General features: G+C 43.1%; 1 protein-coding gene across 6 annotated transcripts in view; it reads left to right on the forward strand.

Annotated features, from left to right (window-relative positions):
* Nucleotides 1–24,562, forward strand: part of ncoa2 (nuclear receptor coactivator 2) — a 154,507-nt gene that overhangs the window by 60,569 nt on the left and 69,376 nt on the right. For all 6 annotated transcript variants that reach the window (XM_007886931.2, XM_042332452.1, XM_042332453.1 and 3 more), the window contains 2 exons: nucleotides 19,699–19,806; nucleotides 24,097–24,269. In XM_007886931.2, coding sequence (XP_007885122.1) covers nucleotides 19,718–19,806; nucleotides 24,097–24,269 — 262 coding nt within the window. In that variant the 5' untranslated portion in view covers nucleotides 19,699–19,717. The remainder of the gene's footprint in view (nucleotides 1–19,698; nucleotides 19,807–24,096; nucleotides 24,270–24,562) is intronic.

The raw sequence follows: 24,562 nt of genomic DNA on the forward strand, positions 1-24,562 counted from the left end.
TCTTAACTTGGTTTACTGTAATATTACTGTAATTCCTGTGAAGCCCTTTGTGACATCTCGACGACTTGATGAGATGCTGTATCAAATGCAAGGATTATTTATATTTTATTTATGTTCTATTTATAATTATTGAATTGAATTTGTAAAAATTCATTAATTGGTGAATGACGATGTGTATATGTATATTTGCAACATTAGAGTCCAGAATTCTTGCAATCCTACTGGAATTAAAGCTGTGATTGTATTTAGTATAGATTACCGATGCCATCTTCAAAGCCAGTAAAAATATTCAGTGTGTCCTCAAATCAATGTGGTACAGTAATTGCATCATAATATTCATCTCCTGATTAAGAGGGTGCTCATAATGGTATGTGAGATGTACTCATCAAAGTGAACTTTTGTATGTAGATTTGGGAATGAAGTGGGAGGCAGTACCGATGCTGTTGGATTGATAGTTACTGTATTTACATGAATGTAAGGTACAGGCAAATTTTAGATGTTCTGGGGTCAAAATGGCACTCACTGAAATTCTATGGTGCCATTGATTCTAAGGTGCACTCTTATTTTGGAAGTACATTTTAAATGGGTGGAGGAGAAACTCACTTTAAATTTGAGTGAATACAGTATTATTCAGTATCAACTGTTAGGTGAAGTTGGTCATCTTATATGATCACTGCTCAACGTTTTGATCTCCTCACAATACTTATTAGTGTGCACAAATAATATGGCCTTGAATGGTTAATAATTGATAGTTTGTGTACCAGAGTAAATATGTAATCTCTTGTTTGACAATTGGGTGACCAGGAGTTAGCTTTACAAATGTGCTTACCTTTTCAAATCATTGAATCCTCTAACTGAATCAAACCTTTGCATTACTGATAGATGACATTTGTGCATAAATTCCCATAGCAATGCTATCAATGGCAAGCAATGTAGTTTTCATTGGTTAGACTTCAGCAGTACCCCAACACACACCCTGGAATCTCCAAGCCTTGGCTCTTACCAACCTGCGCCTAATACTTTCTGGAATTAGGTGAGCAGGATGTGCCCTCCAGGGAGAGATTGCGCATTCCATTCCAACGGTTTATCATGGAATTTCCATGTGTAGGTGGGATGCATGGAAATCTCAGCTTGGTTTGGATAATCTTGATGGGTATCCACATGTGTTAGTTACCCGGCTGACACCCCCCCGCACCCCCCACTAAAAGTGATATTGACAAGATAAGACAAGTTATGTTATCAGGAGTTTACTATATATCAAATGTAAGGATTGCTATTATGACATGATAAGTACTATGGAAGAATGCAAACTTTTGTTTCTTCCTCTGAAGGTTTCAATAAAGTCATGCGGTAAGCATATAAAATTTTCATGCTGTGTACACTTAAAATATGAATCGGCCAGAAGTACAATTAGATTTTGGATTTGTAAATGTGTCTATCAAAAGGTTTCCTCTTCGTGTCTCTCAAACTCTCAACCTGCTTGTAGAAGTCAACATTGGGTTTTTTGTATCACTGGCCCATGTAACCTTTTTGAGTGAAATTGGGGAAGGTTGACAAACCAAATAGTTCTGTTGATGCATTATGGAAAAAAATAAATATGAGTGTTTGCTTGTCCAGTGCTATCAGCCCGAGGTATTGCACAGTTTCTGAAGGGCATCACAAGACTTATCTGTAAACAAAGCATTTAATCAATAGAAATTTAGTGATGAACTTCTTAGTTCACATCAGGATCTGTGCATAAAGTCTAAGACAACACCAGCTAGCTTCTTCTCAACCTGATTATGACTCACCAGTTTCAACTGGGTCACTCCCTGAGCCATCCTAAGCTGAAGTTAAAATGTTTATGAACCTCAATATCCATGTTTAATGGTTAAATCAATTGCATGATGTAACTTGAGACAACTGCCACAAGTTAGTTATTTCCAGCTTTTGCATTCAAAAGCATGCCCAGTGCCAGTTAAGCACTTTGTGAGCCTCAGTAATTGAGTAAATGATATTTATTTTCCAGCTGAAAAGGGAGCAGAACATGTGTTTTACATCTGCAGACCAAAATAAGTTTTGAACAAGCTTAATTTATCTCACTAAACTTTTCTGAAATGCAAAAAAGTGATGCCAGCAAAATACAATTTGGAACATGACAAATTGATTGTATAGGATGCATTGGTTGTGAGTAGTAGTTTTGGTGAAATAAACCACAGGTTCACGTCAGCCTAATAACAGCAAGTAATTGTTGGTCCATGTTATTTTCGTGAAATAACACTCTTGTGAAATGCCTTCTTTTGGTAAATTGCCATTCACTGTTTACCATTCAAGTCACTCGCACTCTAGAAGTTAGGAAGTAAATCTTTGAATTCCTCATTTAAGTTGAGAAGCTACCATGCTGCTTCGCAAAATTTGATTCTTGCTCCGATATAACTGCGGTTGTGCTATCAACTGGTGCAAAACTATTCTTATTATAGATTCTGAGAAAAAAATCGCATAAGCTGTCCAGATGTGAACAGTGCAAACTGAGGCCAGTCAGTTGGGTGATTTTTTTTTAAAAAAGCATTGAAATCTTGTCACTCTTCCTGAGCCAGGGTGGCAAATCCCAATTTCTACTAATGCTAATTGAAATTTTGCTGATAAAGTGGGTTTGAAAGAAAAAAAAGCCATTGATTGTTTTTTGGTATTGCGAGCCATTTTGAAGAAGAACTTGTAATACTGATATATCTGAAGGTCAGAAGCTATATTCACTCAGTGATGATTTTATTCAAATTTTCCTCTCTACTTTATTCTTTTTTTCGCCCTTATGAGTTTTTTGACCTTGCTGTTTTCTGAGGTACAGGTTCATGCTGGGTATAGTTCTACTGCTACCGGCAGTACTCTAGTACCTGATTTTAACTTATCAGTGAAATGAGGCTTTTCACATCCGTGTTTATATTCTCCTTGGCCATTGGTGACACCAGTTTACCTTAGGTAGTGTGCCTGCTGCTTGCTGACTGCCACAGAATGAGATAGTGAATTTGAATGCCATAATGTCTTGCATAATTTGTTGCTGCTGATAGCACTGCTTCTTTTCGCAAAATTTTTAAACTGTACCCAGTGTGAGTTGGTTTACATCCCATCTCAAGACCCTCCTCTTCGACCATGCTTTTGATCTTCTTGCCCCGCATTCCACCCTCCCTGACCCCTAGCACAGGTTCGTAACTCTGTCCAGGGCCTTGGGACGTCCTCCCAAAGTGAAAGGCAAATGTAATTTTGTTGTTGTTGTATAGACCCATTCAGCTGGTTTTCAAGAGGAAATTGATGATCAGAGTTGCGATTCGCTAATAAAAACCTTCTGCCTCCCAACTGACTTTAGAATGGGTTAGTTTTCAGTTTCTGTAGTGTCTGATGTGGTTTTTAAAATTCAAGTACTGTATTGGCACTTTTTTAATTAATACAAATATCCTCACCTACAAGGCCATTCACGGCCTTGTTCCCTCCTACCTCTCCGACCTACTATCCCCCTACCTACCTGCCCGTACCCTCCGTTCCTCTGGCTCCGGTCTGCTCCACGTCCCCCGCCCCAACCGCCCTACCATCGGTGGTCGGGCCTTCAGCCTCTCAGCCCCCAGGCTCTGGAACTCCATCCCCCAGTGCCTTCGCCTTGCTTCCTCCCTTTCCTCCTTCAAGGCCGGTCTCAAAACCTTTCTCTTTGACCGTGCCTTCAGCTCCCCTCTCGACTCTCTTCCTCCTCCTCGCTCCCTCCCTTCCCTCCCCTCACCCTGACCATTTCCCCCTCCTCTCTCCCTCCCTTCCCTCCCCTCACCCTGACCATTTCCCCCCTGCTCGGGTCATGACCCAACTGTGCAGCGCTTTGGGACATCCTCCTGACGTGAAAGGCGCTCTATAAATGGAATCTTGTTGTTGTTGTTGTTGTTGCTTCAAAGGGAGTAATTTTATTTGTGTTTCCAGCTCTGTACAAGTGTTGATTGCCAGAATAATTCTGTGGAACACAGTACTGATTGCTATCCTTTCCAGTCCTATACACGTGGCAGATTTGTCACAAGGTTTTTGTAGTACGTGTCAGCTTGGTTTAGCTGATATCACTATCTCTTCTGGATGAGAAGGTTCTGGTTTAGCATTTTGGTGCACTGAGTGAGGAGAGCTACACTTTTCCGTTGTTTGGATGATATGATGAACGAAAGGAGTTTATCCTATTGTCCGAGACAACAGTTGTTCAGATTAATTGGCCAATCACCTCGAGGGTTTTTGTGGGACCTTGCTGCAGCTGCTGCAGTTGTCTACAAAAGCAAATCGCAAGATCTCGCAGTAATTAGTGTAAAAGCACATTGTTTTGAATGAGGCACTGTTAAATGTCATCCTAAATTAAATTGACCATCACTTTGATGTCCATTGGATCATTACTAAAGACCAAGTACGTTCTAGTTGAGGGAGCGCAGATAGAGGATGTAATAATAAAGGCACATTCGTTTTGTTGCACCAAACCTTGGGAGGTTATGAAAATGTGAATGGATTTTATGATGTGTGATGTCTAACCTCTCGAAAAAGACTAGCATGTTGGGTATTCTGTTGAGTGAGCTGTTAAATGAAATGTTATCAGCTGTAACACAGAATTTAGAAGTAGCTTTTGTTTTGAAGTTAGGCTAAATTTATGAATTGTTGAAGAAAACTGTGGTGTAAATCTGTAACATTTGCGCTACTTTGTGAAAGTGCATATAAAGCACAAATTAAAGCTAATGGTTTTTACGGAATGGGAAAATCATCATAATGTTATCTTTCATGTTTAGTGAGAAAATATTGTGATACAGTTAATTGAATATGTTCCATTGTTTATAAGTTACACGCTACACAGAATAAATTCCATATTTGATACACTGTATCCATGGATATGTGTAATACTGTCGGCTTCTCCAAAGCATGGAACACAACTCACCAGTGTTTCACAATCACAAGATTGATCCCAATAAAGAAGGCCCTTCAGTCTATCCAGTCTCATCCCTCTGTAACTCCTCAACCCTCCATCACTGCAACAAGTCGTTGATTTCCCTTGAAACAAAACTTTCTGGTATCTGTCCTGAAGTTGCCCTTTACAACCCTAAGCCCTTACAACTAAACCTATGCCCTCTTGTTCTACTGTCATGATATATCTAAAGTAATGATCTGCGATTTTTTCAATCGTTTAAAATTTTGCACACCTCCATGCGGTTCTTTCTCAGTCATCTTTTCTCAAGACTGAAAAGTTGCAGTTTGTCAGGTCATTGCACGTAGCTCATTCCTCTTAACACCTCCTCTGCATTGCCTCTTGGGCCTGGATAGCCCTAGCCCCCTTTTGTTGCGGTGACCAGAACTGTATGCCAAATGATATCTGGTGGTGTAAACTCAACCGATTTAGCAATATAGCCCAGCATCGTGCTTGTCTTGTGTAATGCTGCCTCACATTGTTTTGACACAGTCAGTGACAAGTCAATTGATACCCCTAGATCTCTTTCAGCTTCCCCCTTAGCATGTTCAATCCCATTCATGGAGTACTTGCCTCCTATTCTTGGATCCTATTTGTATTTTGTTTTTATCAATATTAAACTTAATTTGCCAGTTACTGACAATTTACATACCCTACCGAGTTCTATTACCTTTGGTGCCTCCTCTAATTCCACATAACTAACTGTTTTACGCAAGGCCTGCAAATCTGGGTATTTAATGGATACGAGGAACAGGATGGTCCCACTGCAGATCCCTGAGGCTGGTGGGGTTTTCAGATACGGGATTTGAATATTACTGAATTATGATGGTGGGCTGAATTCTGGAATCTACAAATATTTCTATTAAAGAGCTATTTTTCACCCACAAAATATTCAGTCAATTCACTTTGCAGTATATTCTGTGAAGCGCTGCGAGATGTCTCAAAGACGTGATAAGGCACTATATCAAAAGCAACAATTATCATCATCATCCTAGGGAGCTTTGAGAGAAGTTCCTAAAATCCGATGAAGGCAACATCTTCTATATTGCAGATCTGGTCTTGTAATACACTTCAAATTGCTATGTGAGGTTGAAATTTTTTCTTTAAAATTTAGTACACAGATCCTGTCACAATAGTCAATAGAAATGGACATTGTAGATAATTGGCGTTGTGATAATAAGCATGCAGTTGTGAGCATGGACACAAGGTTACGAGGGGCATGATATAGTCTAAACTAAATCACATCGTTAGTAACAATGTGTTCAAGTGAACAACTAGATTTTGTTTTAATGCACTTTTGGGCAGTGTAGTTGGAGAAAAAAATGGAGATTTTACTGAAAGTTCAGTAATAAGAAAGACAGAATTAGATTCAAACTGAGAAACGACAACAAAATTACATTCAAAGCACCTTTCAACAACAACAATAACTTGCACTTATATAGCGACCTCCACCCAGGATAGCATCTTAGAACGCTTAACAGTGGTGGAGACTGACTCTGAGCCCAGTGTGTGGGGAGGGGGGAAGATGCTCGTAAGCACAGTCGAAGAGGAAGGTCTTCAAGTGGGACTTGAAAAAGGGGAGAGAGGGGGCAAAGCAGAGGGATTGAGGGCGAGTGTTCCAGAGTTGCAGGGCGTAGTGGCTGAAAGCGCGACCCCAGATGGTGGGGCGGAGGGTGCGAGAGACAAGTACGGGGTCGGTGCCAGTCGAGAGGAGGCAATTGGTTATGGATTGGGGAGTGAGGAGGTTGGAGAGGTAGGTGCCAGAGAGTGAAGGGATTCGAACACAAGTGTGAGGATCTTGAAATCGATCCATTTGGTGATGGGGAGCCAGTGGAGCCTGGCCAGAACTGATGAGATGTGGGTACAAAGTTTGGTCCGGGTCAGTATGCGAGTAGTAGAGTTCTGAATGAGCTGGATCTTTTGAATGTTGGAGCTGGGGAGACTGGTGAGGAGTGCATTTGAGTAATCCAAGCGGGAGGTGACAACCGCATGCATGAGGGTTTTAGCTGCATTTGGGGTAAGGTGGGTGATGTGGAAAAAAGGCAGTCCTGGTCAGGAACCGGATGTGGATGAGGAAGCACAGCTGGCGGTCAAACCGGACCCATAGGTTGCGTACTGGTTCGGTGATCTTGAGGATGAGCCCAGGGAGGTTGAGGAGTTTGGATTCGGAGGAGTGAAGATGTTGATGGGAGCAAAGAAGTATGGCTTCCGTCTTGTCCACATTCAGCTGCAGGATGTTTGCACTCATCCAGACCCTGATGTCTGCCAGATGAGCTTTCACGTTGGGAGGATGTCCCAAGTCGCTGAATAGTCAGGGATCAGGACCCGAGCGTGGAAAGGGGCAGGGTTGGGATGAGGGAGGATAGAGAGTTAGGAAGGCGGCGGAAGGCATGGTTGAAAAGGAGGGTCTTGAGTCATTGCCTTGAAGGAGGTGAGGGAGTAAGGAGAAGGGATTGTGGGGTGGAGTTCCAAAGGATGGGGGCAGAGAGGCTGAAAGCCCGGACGCCAATGGTCAGGCGCAAGACATGGAGCAGACCGGAACCTGCTGAACAGAGGGAGCGGACAGGTTGATAGGGGTTTAGGGTCAGAGAGGTAGGAGGGGGCAAGACCGTGGGGGCCCTTGAAAGTGGGGACGAGCATTTTGAATTCTGTCCTCTGAGGGATGGGGAGCCAGTGGACCCGGATGAAGGTGGGGTTGATGGGGTCACGGAGCCTGGTGCAGAAGAGGATATGAGTTGTAGAGTTCTGGATGATCTGCAGCTTGTGGCTGGAAGAGTTTGGGGAGGCTGACAAGGAGGGATTTTCTGTAGTTGAACCTTGAGGTAATGAATGCGTGAATAAGGGTTTTGGCAGCCTGAGAGGTGAAGCAGCGGTGGAGTTGGGCAGTAGTGGAGTTGGGCAATGTTGCGGAGGTGGAGGAAAGCAGAGCGGGCCATGGCATGGATATGGAGGAGAAAGGACAGCTGAGGTCGAACAAGACGCCCAGGTTCCTGACTGGCTTAGTGAGGTGGGCTGTGCAGAGGCGCTGGCGCGAGCCAATGAAGATAGCCTCCGTCTTGCTGACATTCAGCTGTAGAAAGTTAGGTCTCATCCAGGACTTGATGTCTAACAGACAATCCGTCAGGACATAGTTGCCCTGGAATCGAGGTTGGAGGCAAAGAGATAGAGTTGGGTATCACTCGGGTACGTGTGAAAGTTGACCCCATGTCTGCGGATGATGTCATCAAGAGGGAGCACGTAGAGGTTGAAGAGAAGGGTACTGAGTACAGAGCCCTGAGGAGCACCACATGAGACTGTGAGGGGGCTGGAAGGGAAACCGTTGGCGGAGACAAATTGGAGAAGGTGTGAGGTATGACTTGTGCCATTGAAGGACAGAAACTTGAAGGTTGAGGTGAGAAAAGAGGTGGTGGAGGAGGATGGAGTTGTCCGCGGTATCGAAGGCATCAGAGAGGATGACGAGGTAGAGGAATCCCTGGTCACAGATGGACCGGATGTCGTTTGTGACCTTGACCAGAGCAGTTTCGGAAAACGGATTGGAGGGGCTCATGAAGGGAGTGGAAGGAGAGGAAGGAATGAAGCTGGGAAGCAACGACTCTTTTAAAGACCTTGGAAAGAGAAGGGAGGTTGGAAATGGGGCGATAGTTAGAAAGCAGAGATAGGTCCAGGGAAGTTTTTTTCAGGATGGGAGTGTTTATAGCTGTTTTTAGGGGATTGGGAACAGTGCCAGATGATACGGAGAGATTGTTGGAGAGTAGAGGGGCGAGGGGGTGGAGCTGGGAGGTAAGGAGATGGGAGGAGTCAAGGAAGCAGGTGGTGTGTTTTATGCTGGATATGGTGGTGATGAGAGAGGTGGGGGAGGCAGGTTTGAAGATGTGGAGGGAGGAATGGGTAGGGGTCGGTGTATGGGGGGGGAGATGGGGAGGGAGTGGCGGTTGGAAGGATGAAGGAAGCTGACCGGATCCCCTTGATTTTGGACTCAAGGAAATCCAGCATCTCTTCACAGTCAAGAGTTTGAGGAGGGATGGGCGAGGCGTGGGAGGATGAACGGAGGAGCCGTTTAGTGGTGGAGAATAGGAGCCTGGGGTTGTCTTTCACCTCCAAGATTATCTTTGAGTAGAAGGACGATTTGGCGGAGGTGAGGGCGGAGTGGTACATTTTGATCTACCGGTGGATCATTAGATCAGATTTGGTCCAGGTGAGAAAGTAATGGAGGCTAGCCTCAAAAGGACATTGCCAATTTTTTAAAACTTTTTTTTGTCTCACTACTCTCCACCCCCCCACTTTGACCACGCTCCCTGTTCCTTGATTTAATCCGTTTCATCTTTCCCATGAACCTTGCTTTTCTGACTCTGCTCAGTTCTGTGCCAACCCAGCAGCTAAAAGGATTGTATTTTTCCTAATTTTAGCAAAAAATAAATTTCACCGGGTAACCGTGCCAATAGCAGTTGCTATATGAAAACTACTGTTCTCTGAATTCGCTTCCAGTAAAGTCCTCTGCCCAGATTGTGTTCTCTTATCGTGTATACATATACAAGCTGAGGGTACGAACAGGGAAATCTGTGAGGGGGGTCAAGGCAGTGTTGAATTGATTGTGTGGGTGGGTGGTACGTGCCTGCATATTACCAGTATACGTGATAAACAGCTAATAGGTTAAAGGGAATGGAAGAACCATCGAATGTTTCTTAATGTGCACCGAAAAATGTTTCACTCCTGTGAAGCTAAAGTGTTACTATATCATTCTCTGAGTTAATTCCTCAGTGCAGCTTCTTGTGTGTATACAAATGTTTGTTCATATTATGAAGGTCAAAATAGTGATTTCTGCTCTCATTCTGACAGCACATTTTTCTTTGCATTGTTTACTACTCAAAACCATAATTACAGAAGGACAAAAGACACAGTAAAATGGATAGGATAACATTTCTAATGTTTTAAGAAATGATGTTGCCCATTTATCCCAATCTTTCCTGGTTTATGTAGAACCTTAGAAATTAGCCCACAGAAGGCCATTCAGCCCATCGTGTTGTGTGCCGGTGGAGCAATCCTTTCAGTCCTGTTTACCTGCCCTATAAACCACCAATTCGAGTTCAGGACACCTTTGTCCTGTGGTAAAAATCTTTTGACTATCAGTTTCAGAAAATGTCAGTTCTATTAGATTGTTATAAAAATGATATGGCTAAAGAAAAATATTTTTTTGAAAAAAAGTTGAAAACTGGGAATGCTGATGGCATGCCAAGAAACAAGCTTGGAGAACGTTTTGCATTTTGGTTGGAGAGGAATGAATTAAGATCAGGAGAGGTGGTCATTAATCCCAGGTGTTTCATTTAAAACGGCATTCCAAATGTTTATACAAATTTTACTCCATGTATTGACCTTTTTCAAACTCGGTTACTTTGTTTATCTATTGTGTCCCCATAGTTCTTTTGACTATCTTCTTACTCCCTTTCCCTCTTGTACCTTGTAATATCCATTTTGTTTCCAGACTTAATGTTTGTTTAGAGTGTTTATCGAATAGTCTAGTTTCTCTTCCTCATTCATTCGGGACGTACAATTTTAATGCTTACTGAGGTATTTTTAAAATCCTACCATTGTTTCCGCAAGCATAAGAGCAAAAAGAACAAAGAACTGCAGTGGAGGTTCTTTTAATCTTGTGCAGTTGAGTACATGCCTGGTTCTTCAACATCTTGTCAATAAAATGTAACCCAATCGAAACCAGCCAGTGAAATGGCAATCCTGTTGGAAACATCCTTTCTGTTTGTGATATGTTTTATTCAAATGCTTGCAGCGCACAAATGTTAACAGAACTTTAAATCAAATTCTTCTATACATCTGACACATGGAGTCCTTGGTCTGGTCAATAAATGATCTTTAAAATCTCCCTAGGTGGACCACCAAGCTAATAATCAATGCAGAAAATGTACACTCCCATTTCTTTAAAATATCTATTAAACAATTCACCAGTACGATAAAGTTGCTTGGTAGGGACATGACCTGTAGGCTGATTTTTACAGCCATATTTCTAGAATGACTTTAGGACTGTATTGATGTTGTTAAAAAAAATCCGTTTTCCAAAATTAGTAATGTATGGCCCAACTTTATTTCTTCTTGATATTCACATTGCCCAAAATCAATTTTACTTACAAGGTGACTGCCTATCTATACTATGGCATCATCTCTTTGTGGAAACCATTCTGCATATCATAGTAAAACTCCCAAGTCTTTATCTTTATAAATCGTACAATCGCCTAAATTGTACATATGTTATAGTAAAGTTGTGAAATCCCTGAAATTTTCAGCAAAATTGTGAAACCATGAAGTCACTGAAATTAGGAGTCAGGGATTTCATCTAAAAATGATCATTTCATCATATTGATATCCTTGCCAAGACCCTTGTTAGCATTATCAACGAATAACATTATGAAAATTAATATTTATTCACCATAAAGTTCATGTTATTTTCATTCAGTGATGAGTCAAATGTTCGTTTAACACAAGTGAGGTTTCCATGGTACCAGGAGTCACATTTTAGCTTTGCTTTGAAGCATTTACAACGGTTGGTCTGACATTTCTTCTGACTACAGTTACACGTCGTAAAGCCTTGGCTGCCACAAACCGACTGTACATTGACTTCTCCTGGTTGGCCCAGGTCTCTGTTAATCATCGTTGTGGACAGAGATGAAATTGGTTCCTGGAATATAGACCCCTCAGGATGCTGGCCTTCACTGCTATCTTGTACTGGACAGTGTCTCAATCTCTATTAATGATAACACCAAGGATGTTCCTGGGATCCCCTCTACCACTACCCTCTCCACTACTAGGATCACTTTTCCAAGAAATCCATGACCTCTAAATTTCAGTGATTTAATGGTTTCACAATTTTACTGAATTTTACAGGTTTCACCACATGTCATCATTCCCTTCCTAGAAAACCCCACCCTTGACCTCTCCAACTTCACAAATTACTGAGCCATTTCCTGTGTGAGGGTGCTATATATAAATGCAAATTGTTCTTGAAATCTCTGGTTTCACAACTTTACTGTAACACATACACCCGAGTCCCATTCAATTTCCAATCAACGCCACTTAGATTTCATTGCATGTCATATTTTATAAAGCAAATCAATTCCTAACTTGTAAAGTGCTGCCACACTTACTGGCTACATTGAATCATGGGAAATGAAGTTCTGACCTGATGATGCGTGTGCATGTACAAGTTACATTGAAGTACACAGTGTTTAGCTTGAAACGAGCGTGGGAAATGACGTCCTGTCCGGTTGACGCATGCATTGAAGTACGCATGCGCAGTCTTCTGTTTGAACCCAGCACAGGAAGCATTAAAGTCTTCACTATCCCTGAATGCTCAATTCAGAATACTGGCTGCAAATGAATCGTGGGAAATGGAAGTTCTGACCCGTCAACACATGCGCTTTCCCAGGTCATCCATAGCAAATAGCTTGCTCACTTTGTCGAAGCTCTTTGCATTGGGGTACAATATTAATTGGGTCCATAACTTTAAAGTGTTGTTACCATCAAGTAGACACTTGTGACAGTCAATCAGTAACATAGAAAGAAACAACAATAAGATGCGTAGTCAACTTTTTTTTGTGTGTGGGACGAATTTGGATTTAAGGAGGAATATTGGCTGGGGACACTTTTCCATTTGCTCACTTGCATGTAAATTAAGATGATGTGTAAATGCAACAGCTCACAAATGGTGATGAGATGAGTGACCAACTATAATCTGTATTTTGGGAATTTTGGATATAATGGGGTTGAATTGACCAGAATTGCTGTTCTTCAAAATAATGCCATGGATCTTTAATGTACATCAGTCGAGAGTCCTTGGCTTAAAGTCCTTGTCTCATGTGAAGGATGGCAGCTGTAAGAATGCAGTACTCCCACACTGCCTGGGGTCAGCTTCGTTTGAGCTCAATCCTGTTGGGGTTCTTGAACACATATTCTTCAGACCCAGATGAGCATTATCAAAATTACTGAGCCTAGCTAACCCAATCCATGTACAAACAAGTCTTTAAACCTCCAGAGAGCAATTTGATTGATAACTGCTACAATCCCTGTTGACTGTGTAAAGTCTCGACAAGTATTAGCCTGCCTCAATTGGTAGCACTTTCTCATCTGAGTTGGAAGGTTGTGAGCTCGAGGCCTACATTGGGACTTTGCATTACCTAGACTGGGCTCAGTGATGTCTCAACGACGTGATGAGGCGCTACATCAAATGCAAGGATTACTTTAAACCTCCAGCCAAAAAATTAATTCTGTATAAGTGTGCAATTCCTTTAAACACATTTTGGTTTTGGAAATCATATTGCTTGTTCTTGGGCTGATCCAGGTTGCAGTAACAGGAGACAATCTAAGCTCTCTTTGGACACAGGTATTCAATGCAAACTCGAAACTGAAGTTCTAAACTGACCTTTTTTTTAATGAATAGATTCCCTGTTTATTGAAGGGCTCTCGAAAATAAGTAGCATTATCTTTGCTTCCATTGTTTTTGACCTACCTTGCAATAACAACATTCATGCTGAAGAGTTCTTGTGCGTGCATAACCTGTAATATAGTTTTATTTGATTGGCTTACTGGGTACAAATACGAGTGATTGAATTGCCGTTCACAAATCCGTGTCTTACCATTTGCTTATGTTTTTGATATAATAATAATCCTTGCATTTGATATAGCGCCTTATCACTTCTTCAAGATGTCTCAAAGCGCTTCACACTGTAAAGTAAATTGACTGTATATTTTGTGGGCGAAACGCGGCAGCCAATTGCACACAGCAGTGTTCCACAAACAATCTTGGATTGAAGTGACCAATTTTATTTTTTTAAAGAAATTATTACCCCCCTTAAAAGCAATACGCCAATTGACTAACAACGGGGTTCCTATTTACTACTAGGTAAACAGAGGTGTGTAGAATAAGGAAACTTGCCCAACATTTCGGCTTGCCAGGAATCAAACCCAGGTCTCTGGCTTGCGAGGCGAGTGTTCCAACCACTGAGCTACAGGTTCCACCCATATGTACCCTGTCCTAAAATCCTAGTGATTGGCTTACGCTAGTGTCATTTTTAATTATTAGTGAGTTGAATACAAGCAGCACAGTTCAATCTGTTCATAGTTTTGTAATTTACGTTAGTTTGGACTTTTGATCAACTACTTCAAAATATTGTATGTATTTGATAAAATAGTAAATATGGTTATCATTGATAAAATGGTATACATCATGCACCAATATGGCCAAGACTATAGGGAGATAGTAATCCTTGATATAAGGAAAAAGTTAATATTGAAACCACAGTAATGTGGTTTTGCAAAGTACTTTGTTTTGGATTATGTTTAACTCAGTAATTGATCAAAGTCAGTGTTAGCCTTAGAAAATGTATCTTAAATCATAGTATGAGTTATGTTGTTTTCCATTCACATCGACCCTTTATGTCATCACCCCCATCTTGAAAAAACCTTCCCTGGACCCATCCCTCCTCTCCAGCTACTGCCCCATCTCTAACCTCCCATTCCTCTCCAAGGTCCTGGAACGAATCGTCGCGTTCCAGCTCTGTTCCTTCCGCGCTGCCCACAGCATGGAAACAGCCCTGGTCAAAATCACTAATGCCTCCTTGTCCTCCTCGATCTCTCTGCCACCTTCGACACTGTCGACCACTCCATCCTCATACATCGCCTCTCCTCTTTACTTAAACTTTGCGGACCTGCCCTTGCCTGGTTTGAATCCTATCTCTCTCACTGTCTCCACTTCGTTGCCTCTAACAGTTTCTCCTCCAACCCCCACACTGTCACGTCTGGCATTCCCCAGGGCTCGGCCCTTGGCCCTCTCTTTAATATCTACACGCTCCCCCTTGGTGACATCATCCACAGACACAGGGTCAACTTGCATATGTATGCGGATGACACCCAACTCTTATCTTTCTGCCTCCACCCTCAACTCCAGGACCACTGCTGTCCTGACAGACTGCCTGTCGGACATCAAGTCCTGGATAAGGGCAAATTTCCTACAGTTGAATGTGAACAAGACTGAGGCCCTCCTGCTTGGCTCGCACCAGCACCTCAGGCTCTGGCAGCATCAACCTCCATGCTTGCATACTACAACTCACCAAGCCAGTCAGGAACCTAGGTTTCTTGTTCGACCCGCAACTGTTTTTTCTCCCCCACATTCAAACCATGACCTGCTCTGCCTTCCCTCACCTCCGTAACATCGCCCGACTCCGCCACTCAGGCCGCTGAAACTCTTGTTCATGCCTTCATCACCTCCAGGTTCGTCTATGCAAACACCCTGCTTGTCGGCCTTCCTAACTCCTCTCTCCACAGGCTGCAGATAATCCAGAACTCTGTAACCCGTGTCCTCTCCTGCACCAAACTCCGTGACCCAATCTCCCCCACTCTCGCTCGATTCCATTGGCTCTCTGTCCTTCAGAGGATCCAGTTCAAGATCCTGGTTCTCACAAAAAAAGCCCTCCATGGTCTCGCCCCACCCTACCTCTGCAACCTCCTAACCCCCTACCAACCCACCCGCTCCCTCCGCTCAGCCGGCTCCGGCCTGCTCCAAGTCCCCCAACTCACCCGCCCCACCATTGGCCGCAGAGCTTTCAGCCACTCTGCCCCCAACCTCTGGAATTCCATCCCCCAGTCACTCTGCCTCGCTCCCTCCTTAGCCTCCTTCAAGTACCGCCTCAAGACCCTCCTCTTTGACCATGCCATCTCCCATCTCCCTCCCCCCCTTCCCCCGACCCCAGCTTGGGTCTGAAATGCTGTACTCTGTCCAGTGCCTTGGGACATCCTCCCGATGTGAAAGGCGCTATATAAATGTAATGTTGTTGTTGTTATGTGACCCACAAAGTATTGCAATTTATTTCCTTTAGGTTTCTCATACCTCTGGAAGCATCTTGTTTCAGATATTTGCAATTCATTCCGTTGAATACTAGGAGTTGCATTGAGAATAGGATCTTTTCTTGATCTTGCTCCTATTTTTCCCTTTTCTTTTGAAAGAGGCTTGTCTGAAACTGGAAACTTCACTATAAAACTGCAGACCAAAACTACTTGTTGCACATATTAATAAATCATCACTGCAACCATGTCATGGTAATTCTCTGAAAGGCTTGAATGTTTTCCGATTAGTAGCTTAAAGTGCAGTAGAAAACCAGTTATCTGCGCTAATTGAGAATGTCTCCATTTTGGATAAGGAGATGCTGGGAATTATTGGTCATCATGCATCATGAGGGTGTTAGCTTTATTGACTTTCTCTAAGATCCTGCTTCATCCTTCTCCCCCCACCCCCCCTTTTTTTTCTGGGGCATGATAGAGGATATTGCTTGGTGAGGGAGCATGTTGGGTCCTTTGTAAATTGAAAGGAATGTACCTCAACAGAAAATGTGTGTCTATCGGATGCAAAGTCTGAAGTTTTATTTCAGGAAATCGCTACAGGTCTGTTGTCATCCCATTGAGTGTTCCATTTCCTGCTGCCGAAGCTGTTGATGTTCACATTTAAGCCAGGAGAAATACTTACTGTTCCACTTTACCATCTCAAAGTTAGTTTAATAAACCAATGAACCTAAGAGCACCTTAAAAAGAAAAGGTTTAAAGTGTTGAGCGTTCACCTTTATTTAGAAGACATTTTGCCTTGGATTTGATTTGCCTTGGATAAAGAGGGACTGTATATGATTTTTATTGGGGCCATATTACCTCACCCCCAAGGGAAAGTATCAGGTGCTTCCATAGGTTCAAATTCATGAACGCCTGTTACTTGTACCCACTTGTTTTCTCAGTGGTTCAACCTACCTACAGCAGGAGTTGTGTACTTGTCAGAATGACTGATGGTTGAGAGCTTCCTCTCTCCGGGAGAGCTGTTTACGTGTTCAAACATTGAGGGCTTCTAGAAAACTGGAGAAATTCCAGCTGGAATTGACCCAAAATGTGTACTTGATAGACGGGTTTGAAAAGTCCACCTGTCAAATATGACACATTTGTTTGATTTTAAAAAAACTCATTCCTTTGTTTTGATAAACAAATGTGCTCAGTAGTCAGATCTAAAGCAAGATACTACTAGGACCAGGAGAAGGTTTTGTGGTGTGTGAAAGGGAGTAGTGTCTCTTAATACCTTTTGATCTCTAATTCACATTACTCTTATCTGTTTCTGAAGTGCACCAAATATTTTCTTAATTGTTGGTATATTCTGAGATCATAAGGAATGTTAAAAGTAGAAGCAATTTCAATTCTGTTAACAGGACTATTCGTCTGGTTTGGGTGACCTAAATGTGTGCTTAGCCGATGAGGTCATAAGAAAAACTCAATGTTGTTACTGGATTTAATGATGCCATAGAAACATTTGTTTATTCTGTGGTAAAACAAATTGCATAATCAGTAATTTGATGTTGCTAACTGAATCTTACCCAAACAACTCCACCTTTTCAATCTTGATATCTCTGCAAACTAGAATGATGGCATAATTGATAATTTCACATAGCCAAGAAATTGAGACAGAACCTTCCATCTTTGAATATCTAGGTGTCCTGTAGCTCAGTGTTTAGAGCATTCGCTTTGCAAGCGAGAGACTGGGATCGATTCCTGGCCGGGTGAAACCTTGGGAAAGTTTCCTTACTTCGCACACCTGATAATAATGCCGCAAGAAAAAAACAATAATAAATTGATCATTTCAATTTCACGTCTTCTAGACGTCTCACAGCACTTCACAGAATATACTGTAAAGTGAATTGACTGCATTTTTGTGGGTGAAACGCGGCCGCCAATTGCGCATAGCAGTGGCCCACAAACAGCTGTGGATTGAAGTGACCAAATTATTATTGTTTTTTTCTTAAGGGATTATTATCGGGCATGTGGAGTAGGGAAACTTGCCCAAGGTTTCGCCCTGCTGGGAATCGAACCCAGGTCTCTCACTTGTGAGGCAAGTGCTCTAACCACTGAGCTACAGGACTCCACTGACTTGATTGACTTATGGGTTTATTTGGTTGCCATTCAAATCATTTCCCCCTTAGTGCTTAAAGTGTCAAACTGAACTCATAAATTGGCTCTTTTAATTTGTGTGAAAATCCAGTGACAGAAAATGAGATATTCTTTTAGCTCTGAACCTGCTGCATTCAGTGCTGGGCCGTTTCAAGCATATGCAGTCAAACTGTATTTTGCTTTGCTATAAATCGGGTTGAGATTTTATAAATCCCAAGCAATGAGTTATTGATACGGCTTCACTGTATTCTGGAATAGAATAATTGTATAATGGTTATAATCACTTAGCGCATTGAACCTTCTACTAGCTTAAACTAAGTCACCTTGAAATATAGTGGTCAAATGTGACAGCTTCACCAGTGCAGAATTTTTAAAGCAAGGAAAAAGGAAATGAAACAGAGAGCAAAATATGAGGAGTGGGGGGTGGAGAAAGTGAAAACTTGAATGATGGGGTGATTTGGAGAGATGGGCAATATATCCACACAAAGAGGTTTCTAGATTTCTTTAAAACTGGCTGGAAACCTAGATCAAGTCGCTCAGGTCAGATATTGTGGGATCATCTCTGCAACTTTTAGTTTTGATCTCCCCCACAGTCTTCAGTATTCTCAGGTTGACTGAGACGCTGATTAGATGGAAGGGATGTCCAGACCTTCCTGTAGAATGCAAAGTTTGCTTTAAACAGAATCTTTGGGTGTCAGAAATCTAAAACTGGAAGCTGATATATTTGTTTTCTTATGTTAGCAGCAGTCTGCATCTTCGTCCACCTTTTTTCTTAATCTTGCTGGTGTAAAACGCTCTGGGACGCGACACTGCGTGAGAGGTGCTGTATATATGCAAATTGTTGTTGTCGGTTCTGAAGTGATGTAGAACAGCGACTGTCGTGGTTAGGATAAGTGGAAGGGTTGCAGAGCCAGGTTCTGCATCACCATAATACCGTTTTCAAAACGAACCAAGTTATTCGCTATTGAAGTTGGACTGGTAATGTTGATACAATTTCTGCAGTAACTAGGGTGACATGCCTGTATGAATTTGACAACTATTCACTGTGACCAATAAACTAAAGTTTTGAAGATGCTTTAGATGTTGAATTGTTTGGCCCCATTCAGACCGAATAGTGGTCTAATGTGCAATGCAACAAGGTCAAATAAAGATGATTCCTGAGGACAGTGTAAAATCCTAACATAGGATAACAGTATTTGTATTTTCAGTGATTATTAATAATTGGTGATAATCCTTACATTTGATGCAATGCTTTTTACATTGTTGACTTCTCAAAGTACTTCACAGGATTTACTGTAAAGTGTAGTGATTGTGAGTGAAAAGGGCAGAACAGCGCACACAAAGTGAATGGTCAATTTTATTTGGACCAATTTTTTATTTTTATTGGCCTGTACACTGGGAGAGATTCCGGCTGGGTGTTCCTTTTTTTTAATCTCCTTGCAGTTTCAGTAACTCGGTTGGTCTGTTGTTTCTCATGCTCTGACTGATTTCAATTGAGCAAAAAAATGAGCAGGAAAAGAACTGCAGTTGAAATAAATTTTGTAAATTTCTGTCTGAAATGTGTGGAACAATTGGCGATTTTTAGTAGGAAGAGATCTTATATTAATACTTAAAGTAACAGTAGATTGAGGCCAAACCAGATGATTGAACAAACATGCTCTGAACTGCTGAGTAATATGTTTGCAGATATTTTGTAAATGGAATTGATCTGTAACTGTGATGCTTCTGCTCTCTAGAAAAAGTTCTAATGAAAATGTAAATCTTTTTATTTTTTCCAGTTGCTTATATGTCCACAAGATGAGTGGAATGGGTGAAAACTCCTCTGACCCTACAAGAATAGATTCAAGAAAGCGTAAGGAATCGCCATGTGAGCACCCACGACCAAGGTAAGAGATTCAATCAAGGGAGTGAATTGTTGGGAGTGTTAAGATCTTTGCCTTCTTGATCATGATCCTTGGTCTTTAAGTTAGCAGATATTAGAGATGTCACCAGGGGCATGATCAGCTATTCTTGCTCATATTCATTATTCATTCAGTAATACTCTCAACCAGTGGACTTTTCTGGAAAGCTTGTGTGCAGACATTGAGGTGAGGACAAGATCTGGTTTGGTTGCGATAACCTTTGCAGTTGAATGGTCTGCTGCCACTCCTGAGGCTTGACTTGCAAATAGGAGTGTACCTCAGGTTGAGTTAGTATCTTGAAGAAAAAGCTTGAGGAGCAAAGGAAAATAGAACTTATGAATCATGAATATGCTAACCACTGCATGTCTATTTACATAACTAAGTCAAGGTATTCTACAGTAACATTGCATTTCTCTGCCCTAGAGATATTGCCAATGACTAAATTTGCTTTTCTGACATGTTTACATTTATTTTTGTTTTAATATTGAATCAGGATTATTCTTTCATTTAAAGCGCAATATTTTTGAAAAACATTCATTCTGTTCCACTCCAACATGATACTATTGTTTGTAATCAATTATTGTACGATAGATAAATATGAACTACATGATGTGAATATCTGAAGATCTTCAAACATGTACGTCAGCTTCAGAATTGATAAGCAAAGGGTCTGTTAGTTTTTGCATCAGTACTAACCACAGAGCCATGTTTTTCCGGAACTCTTTACTCATGGCAGTAAAATAACTCACATTATAGTGTGGTGTAGTTTTGCCAGCAGGAAATGAACGCTGTGGCTAAAGAAATCCTGCACTCATTCAATATTTATTTAAGCCCGGGTTCTAGCAAGGATTAGTGGATAGTAACCGAGTGGAATTTGGTTAAATGTTTTTCCCTCTACCTGAGGGACATTGAGGCTAATTATTGTGCCCCATGATAGCCTGTCTTAAGAGCTGATACAGGGCAAGGATCAAACCTCGGAGCTTGTAGGTCTGCATGGCTCAGTACCACAACGTGTGCCTTTATCTGGCCTAACGGTCCACCGACAAATCTGGCTGGACCTCCTCAAAATTTACCGCTCCACTCTAGCCTCGGCCAAGTCGTCCTTCTACTCCAGGATAATCCTGAGGCGAAGAACAACCCCAGGCTACTGTTTTCCACCACAACCCGACTCCTCCGTCCCCCCCGCCACCCCGCGCAGGTCATCTCCTCCAACCTTCACTGCGAGGAGATGCTGGATTTCCTTGAATCCAAGATCAAGGGAATTCGCTCCGCGGTCACTTCCCCTCCAACATCCACCAACCCCCCACCCCCTCACTCCCACACTCCGACTGCTACCCATCCTCCCCTACTCACTTTTGTACCCGTTTCCCCACCCTCTGTCACCAAACTCATCCTATCCCTGAAACCAACCACCTGCTCCCTTGACCCCATCCCCACTCCACTCCTTATCTCCCAGCTCCACTTTCTTGCCCCACATATCACCGACATCATCAACCTGTCCCTCTCCTCTGGCTCTGTCCCCATTCCCTTAAAAACTGCCACCATCACGCCCACCCTGAAAAAACCCTCCCTTGATGCGTCGCAGCTATCAAGCTACCGGCCCATCTCCAACCTCCCCTTTCTCTCCAAGGTCCTGGAAAGAGTTGTCGCCTCCCAACTGCGCTCTTTCCTTTCCACCCATTCACTTTTCGAACCCCTTCAGTCAGGTTTCCGTGCTGCCCATAGCACAGAAACTGCCCTGGTCAAGGTCACCAATGATATCCTGACCATCTGTGACCAGGGCTCCCTCTGTCTCCTCGTCCTCCTCGACCTATCGGCAGCATTCGATACGGTCGACCACGCTATCCTACTCCACCGCTTGTCCTCCCACCTCAACCTTCAAGGCACTGTCCTTGAGTGGTTTAGGTCGTACCTTTCTCACCGTCTTCACTTTGTCTCACAAATGGCTTCTCCTCCACCCCCCGCACTGTCTCATGTGGTGTCCCTCAGGGCTCTGTCCTCGGTCCCCTCCTCTTCACCCTCTATATGCTCCCCCTTGGTGACATCATCCGCAGACATGGAGTTAACTTCCACATGTATGCGGATGACACCCAACTCTACCTTTCCTCCTCTACTCTCAACTCCACGACCACCGATGTCCTGACAGCCTGCCTGTCCGACATCGAGTCCTGGACGAGAGACAACTTTCTTCAGCTCAACGTGCGAAAAACCGAGGCCCTCCTGATTGGCTCACGTCAGCGCCTCCGCACCTCAGGCGCCGACACCATCAGCATCCAAGGCTGCACTCTCCACCTCTCAAAGCCAGTCAGGAACCTCGGCGTTTTGTTCGACCCTGAGCTGCCCTTTCTCCCTCACATCCGCACCACAACTGGCACCGCCTTCCATCACCTCCGGAACATCGCCAGACTACGGCACTACCTCACCCCTCACGCTGCTGAAACCCTGGTCCACGCCTTTGTCACCTCAAGGCTGGACTATGGGAACTCTCTCCTCGCCGGCCTTCCCGCCACCTCCCTCCACAAGCTGCAGGTCATTCAGAACTCTGCAGCTCGTGTACTGTCCCGCACCAGGCTTCGCGACCACATCACTCCCACCCTCGCTCGCCTCCACTGGCTCCCCATCCCCCAGAGGATTGATTTCAAGATCCTCATCCTCACCTATAAGGCCATTCACGGCCTTGCTCCCTCCTACCTCTCTGACCTACTATCCCCCTACCTACCCGCCCGTACCCTCCGTTCCTCTGGCTCCGGTCTGCTCCACGTCCCCCGCCCCAACCGCCCTACCATCGGTGGTCGGGCCTTCAGCCTCTCAGCCCCAGGCTCTGGAACTCCATCCCCCAGTGCCTTCGCCTTGCTTCCTCCCTTTCCTCCTTCAAGGCCGGTCTCAAAACCTTTCTCTTTGACCGAGCCTTCAGCTCCCCTCTCGACTCTCTTCCCCCTCCTCGCTCCCTCCCTTCCCTCCCCTCACCCTGACCATTTCCCCCCTCCTCGCTCCCTCCCTTCCCTCCCCTCACCCTGACCATTTCCCCCCTGCTCGGGTCCTGACCCAATTGTGCAGCGCCTTGGGATGTCCTCCTGACGTGAAAGGCGCTTTATAAATGGAATCTTGTTGTTGTTGTTTATCCATTCAACCATTGAACAGCCTTTTTTAAATGTTTGAAGCTATTTCAAGATGTTGTTGTGGCAATACCTCTGTACGAGACGATGCAGGTAATTATTGGCCTCTTGGTGGGAGAGCAAGAAAGCTTTAGGCATTCAGGCTGGTAATTACCATGGTTTTTGTCCCTTGCTGGACCATTAGGAAAGGTCAATTAAAATCTTTCACTGCCCAACAAATTACAAAATGGTAGGTTTCTGATCATTCAGGTTGATTTGGAGATGTTGGTTAAGGAATAGAGCTATTTTGTTAGTACCTTCCTTCCACTTCAATTATATGTTTGACTTATGAGGGCAGTAAGAGTTGTATGATTTGGTCTGCTTTGCAGAATTGCACTTGGTACCACTATTTTAGCTGTTTCTGTGCAACTATATTAACACCAGGAGAATTGGTGACGCAGAGTTGAAAAAGGCTTTACCAAATGAGAATGGAATAGTTATACCAAAATTATTAAGCACAGGACCAATGTTACAACAACAACAACTTGGATTTATGTAGCACCCTCCAAGCCGAATGGTGTCTCAGAGCGCTTCACAGTAACGGATCCCGGGACCGAGCCAGGCGGAGGGGAGGAAGGTGGCCAAAGGTGCGGTCGAAAAGAAAGGTCTTCAGCAGAGACCTGAAAATAGGAAGAGAGGGAGCGAGGCAAAGGGAGTGAGGAAGGGAGTTCCAGAGCCTCGGGGCATAGTGGCTGAAGGCACGGCCGCCAAGGGTTGAGCGGAGGACTCGGAGGACAAGGAGGAGGCCAGACCCGGAGGAACGAAGGCAACGAGCACTGTTTTGAGGAGAGAGGTCAGAGAGGTCGGGGGCTGCAGAGGAGTGCAGGGATTTGAATACAAGGGTGAGGATCTTGAAATGTTAGGAATTACAATATCCTTTTTTCTAAAAGTATTTTTGATTTGAAGAATACAAATGGATAGTATGATTCAGCATAGAAACAGGCCATTCTGACCAACCAGTCCATGCAGAAATTGTTAAATGTGACTTGTGTTTAAGATACTACATTTTCAGAATCAAACCAGTGGTACGATTTGATTCTTGTTTCCCGACATGAAAGGAGCTATACAAATGTAATTTTGTATTGTATTTAATAACTTAACTGTTTTTGTGTCTTGACAGCCCTAAACGTAGCACTGAGAAACGTCATCGTGAGCAAGAAAATAAATATATTGAAGAACTTGCTGAGCTGATATTTGCTAATTTTAATGACATTGATAACTTCAATGTAAAACCAGACAAATGTGCAATCTTAAAAGAAACTGTGAAACGAATTCGTCATATAAAAGAGCAGGGTAAGTTGCTTTATATCCATAGTAAATCTAAGTTTGACAAATGTTACAAGTATGGTGATGCAATGGTAGGACTTCACTATTCTGATGGATCCAATTCAGTGGTCTTATATTTCTCTACCTGAACGCTTGATCTTGAATCAGTTGTTCGCTTGGCAAAGTCACCTCTTCACCATCTGGTGTTAGTCTTTTAAGTAATTACACGTAATAAAGGTTCACAACAACTTCTTAGCAGAATGGTTTGAGATCAAAATTGCTCTTCATGTGTTTTGGGCTGCTTCGATTTACTCCCATGA

The sequence above is a fragment of the Callorhinchus milii genome, unplaced genomic scaffold (genome assembly GCF_018977255.1).
Source record: "Callorhinchus milii isolate IMCB2004 unplaced genomic scaffold, IMCB_Cmil_1.0 Scaffold2, whole genome shotgun sequence".
Taxonomy (NCBI): Eukaryota; Metazoa; Chordata; class Chondrichthyes; order Chimaeriformes; family Callorhinchidae; genus Callorhinchus; species Callorhinchus milii.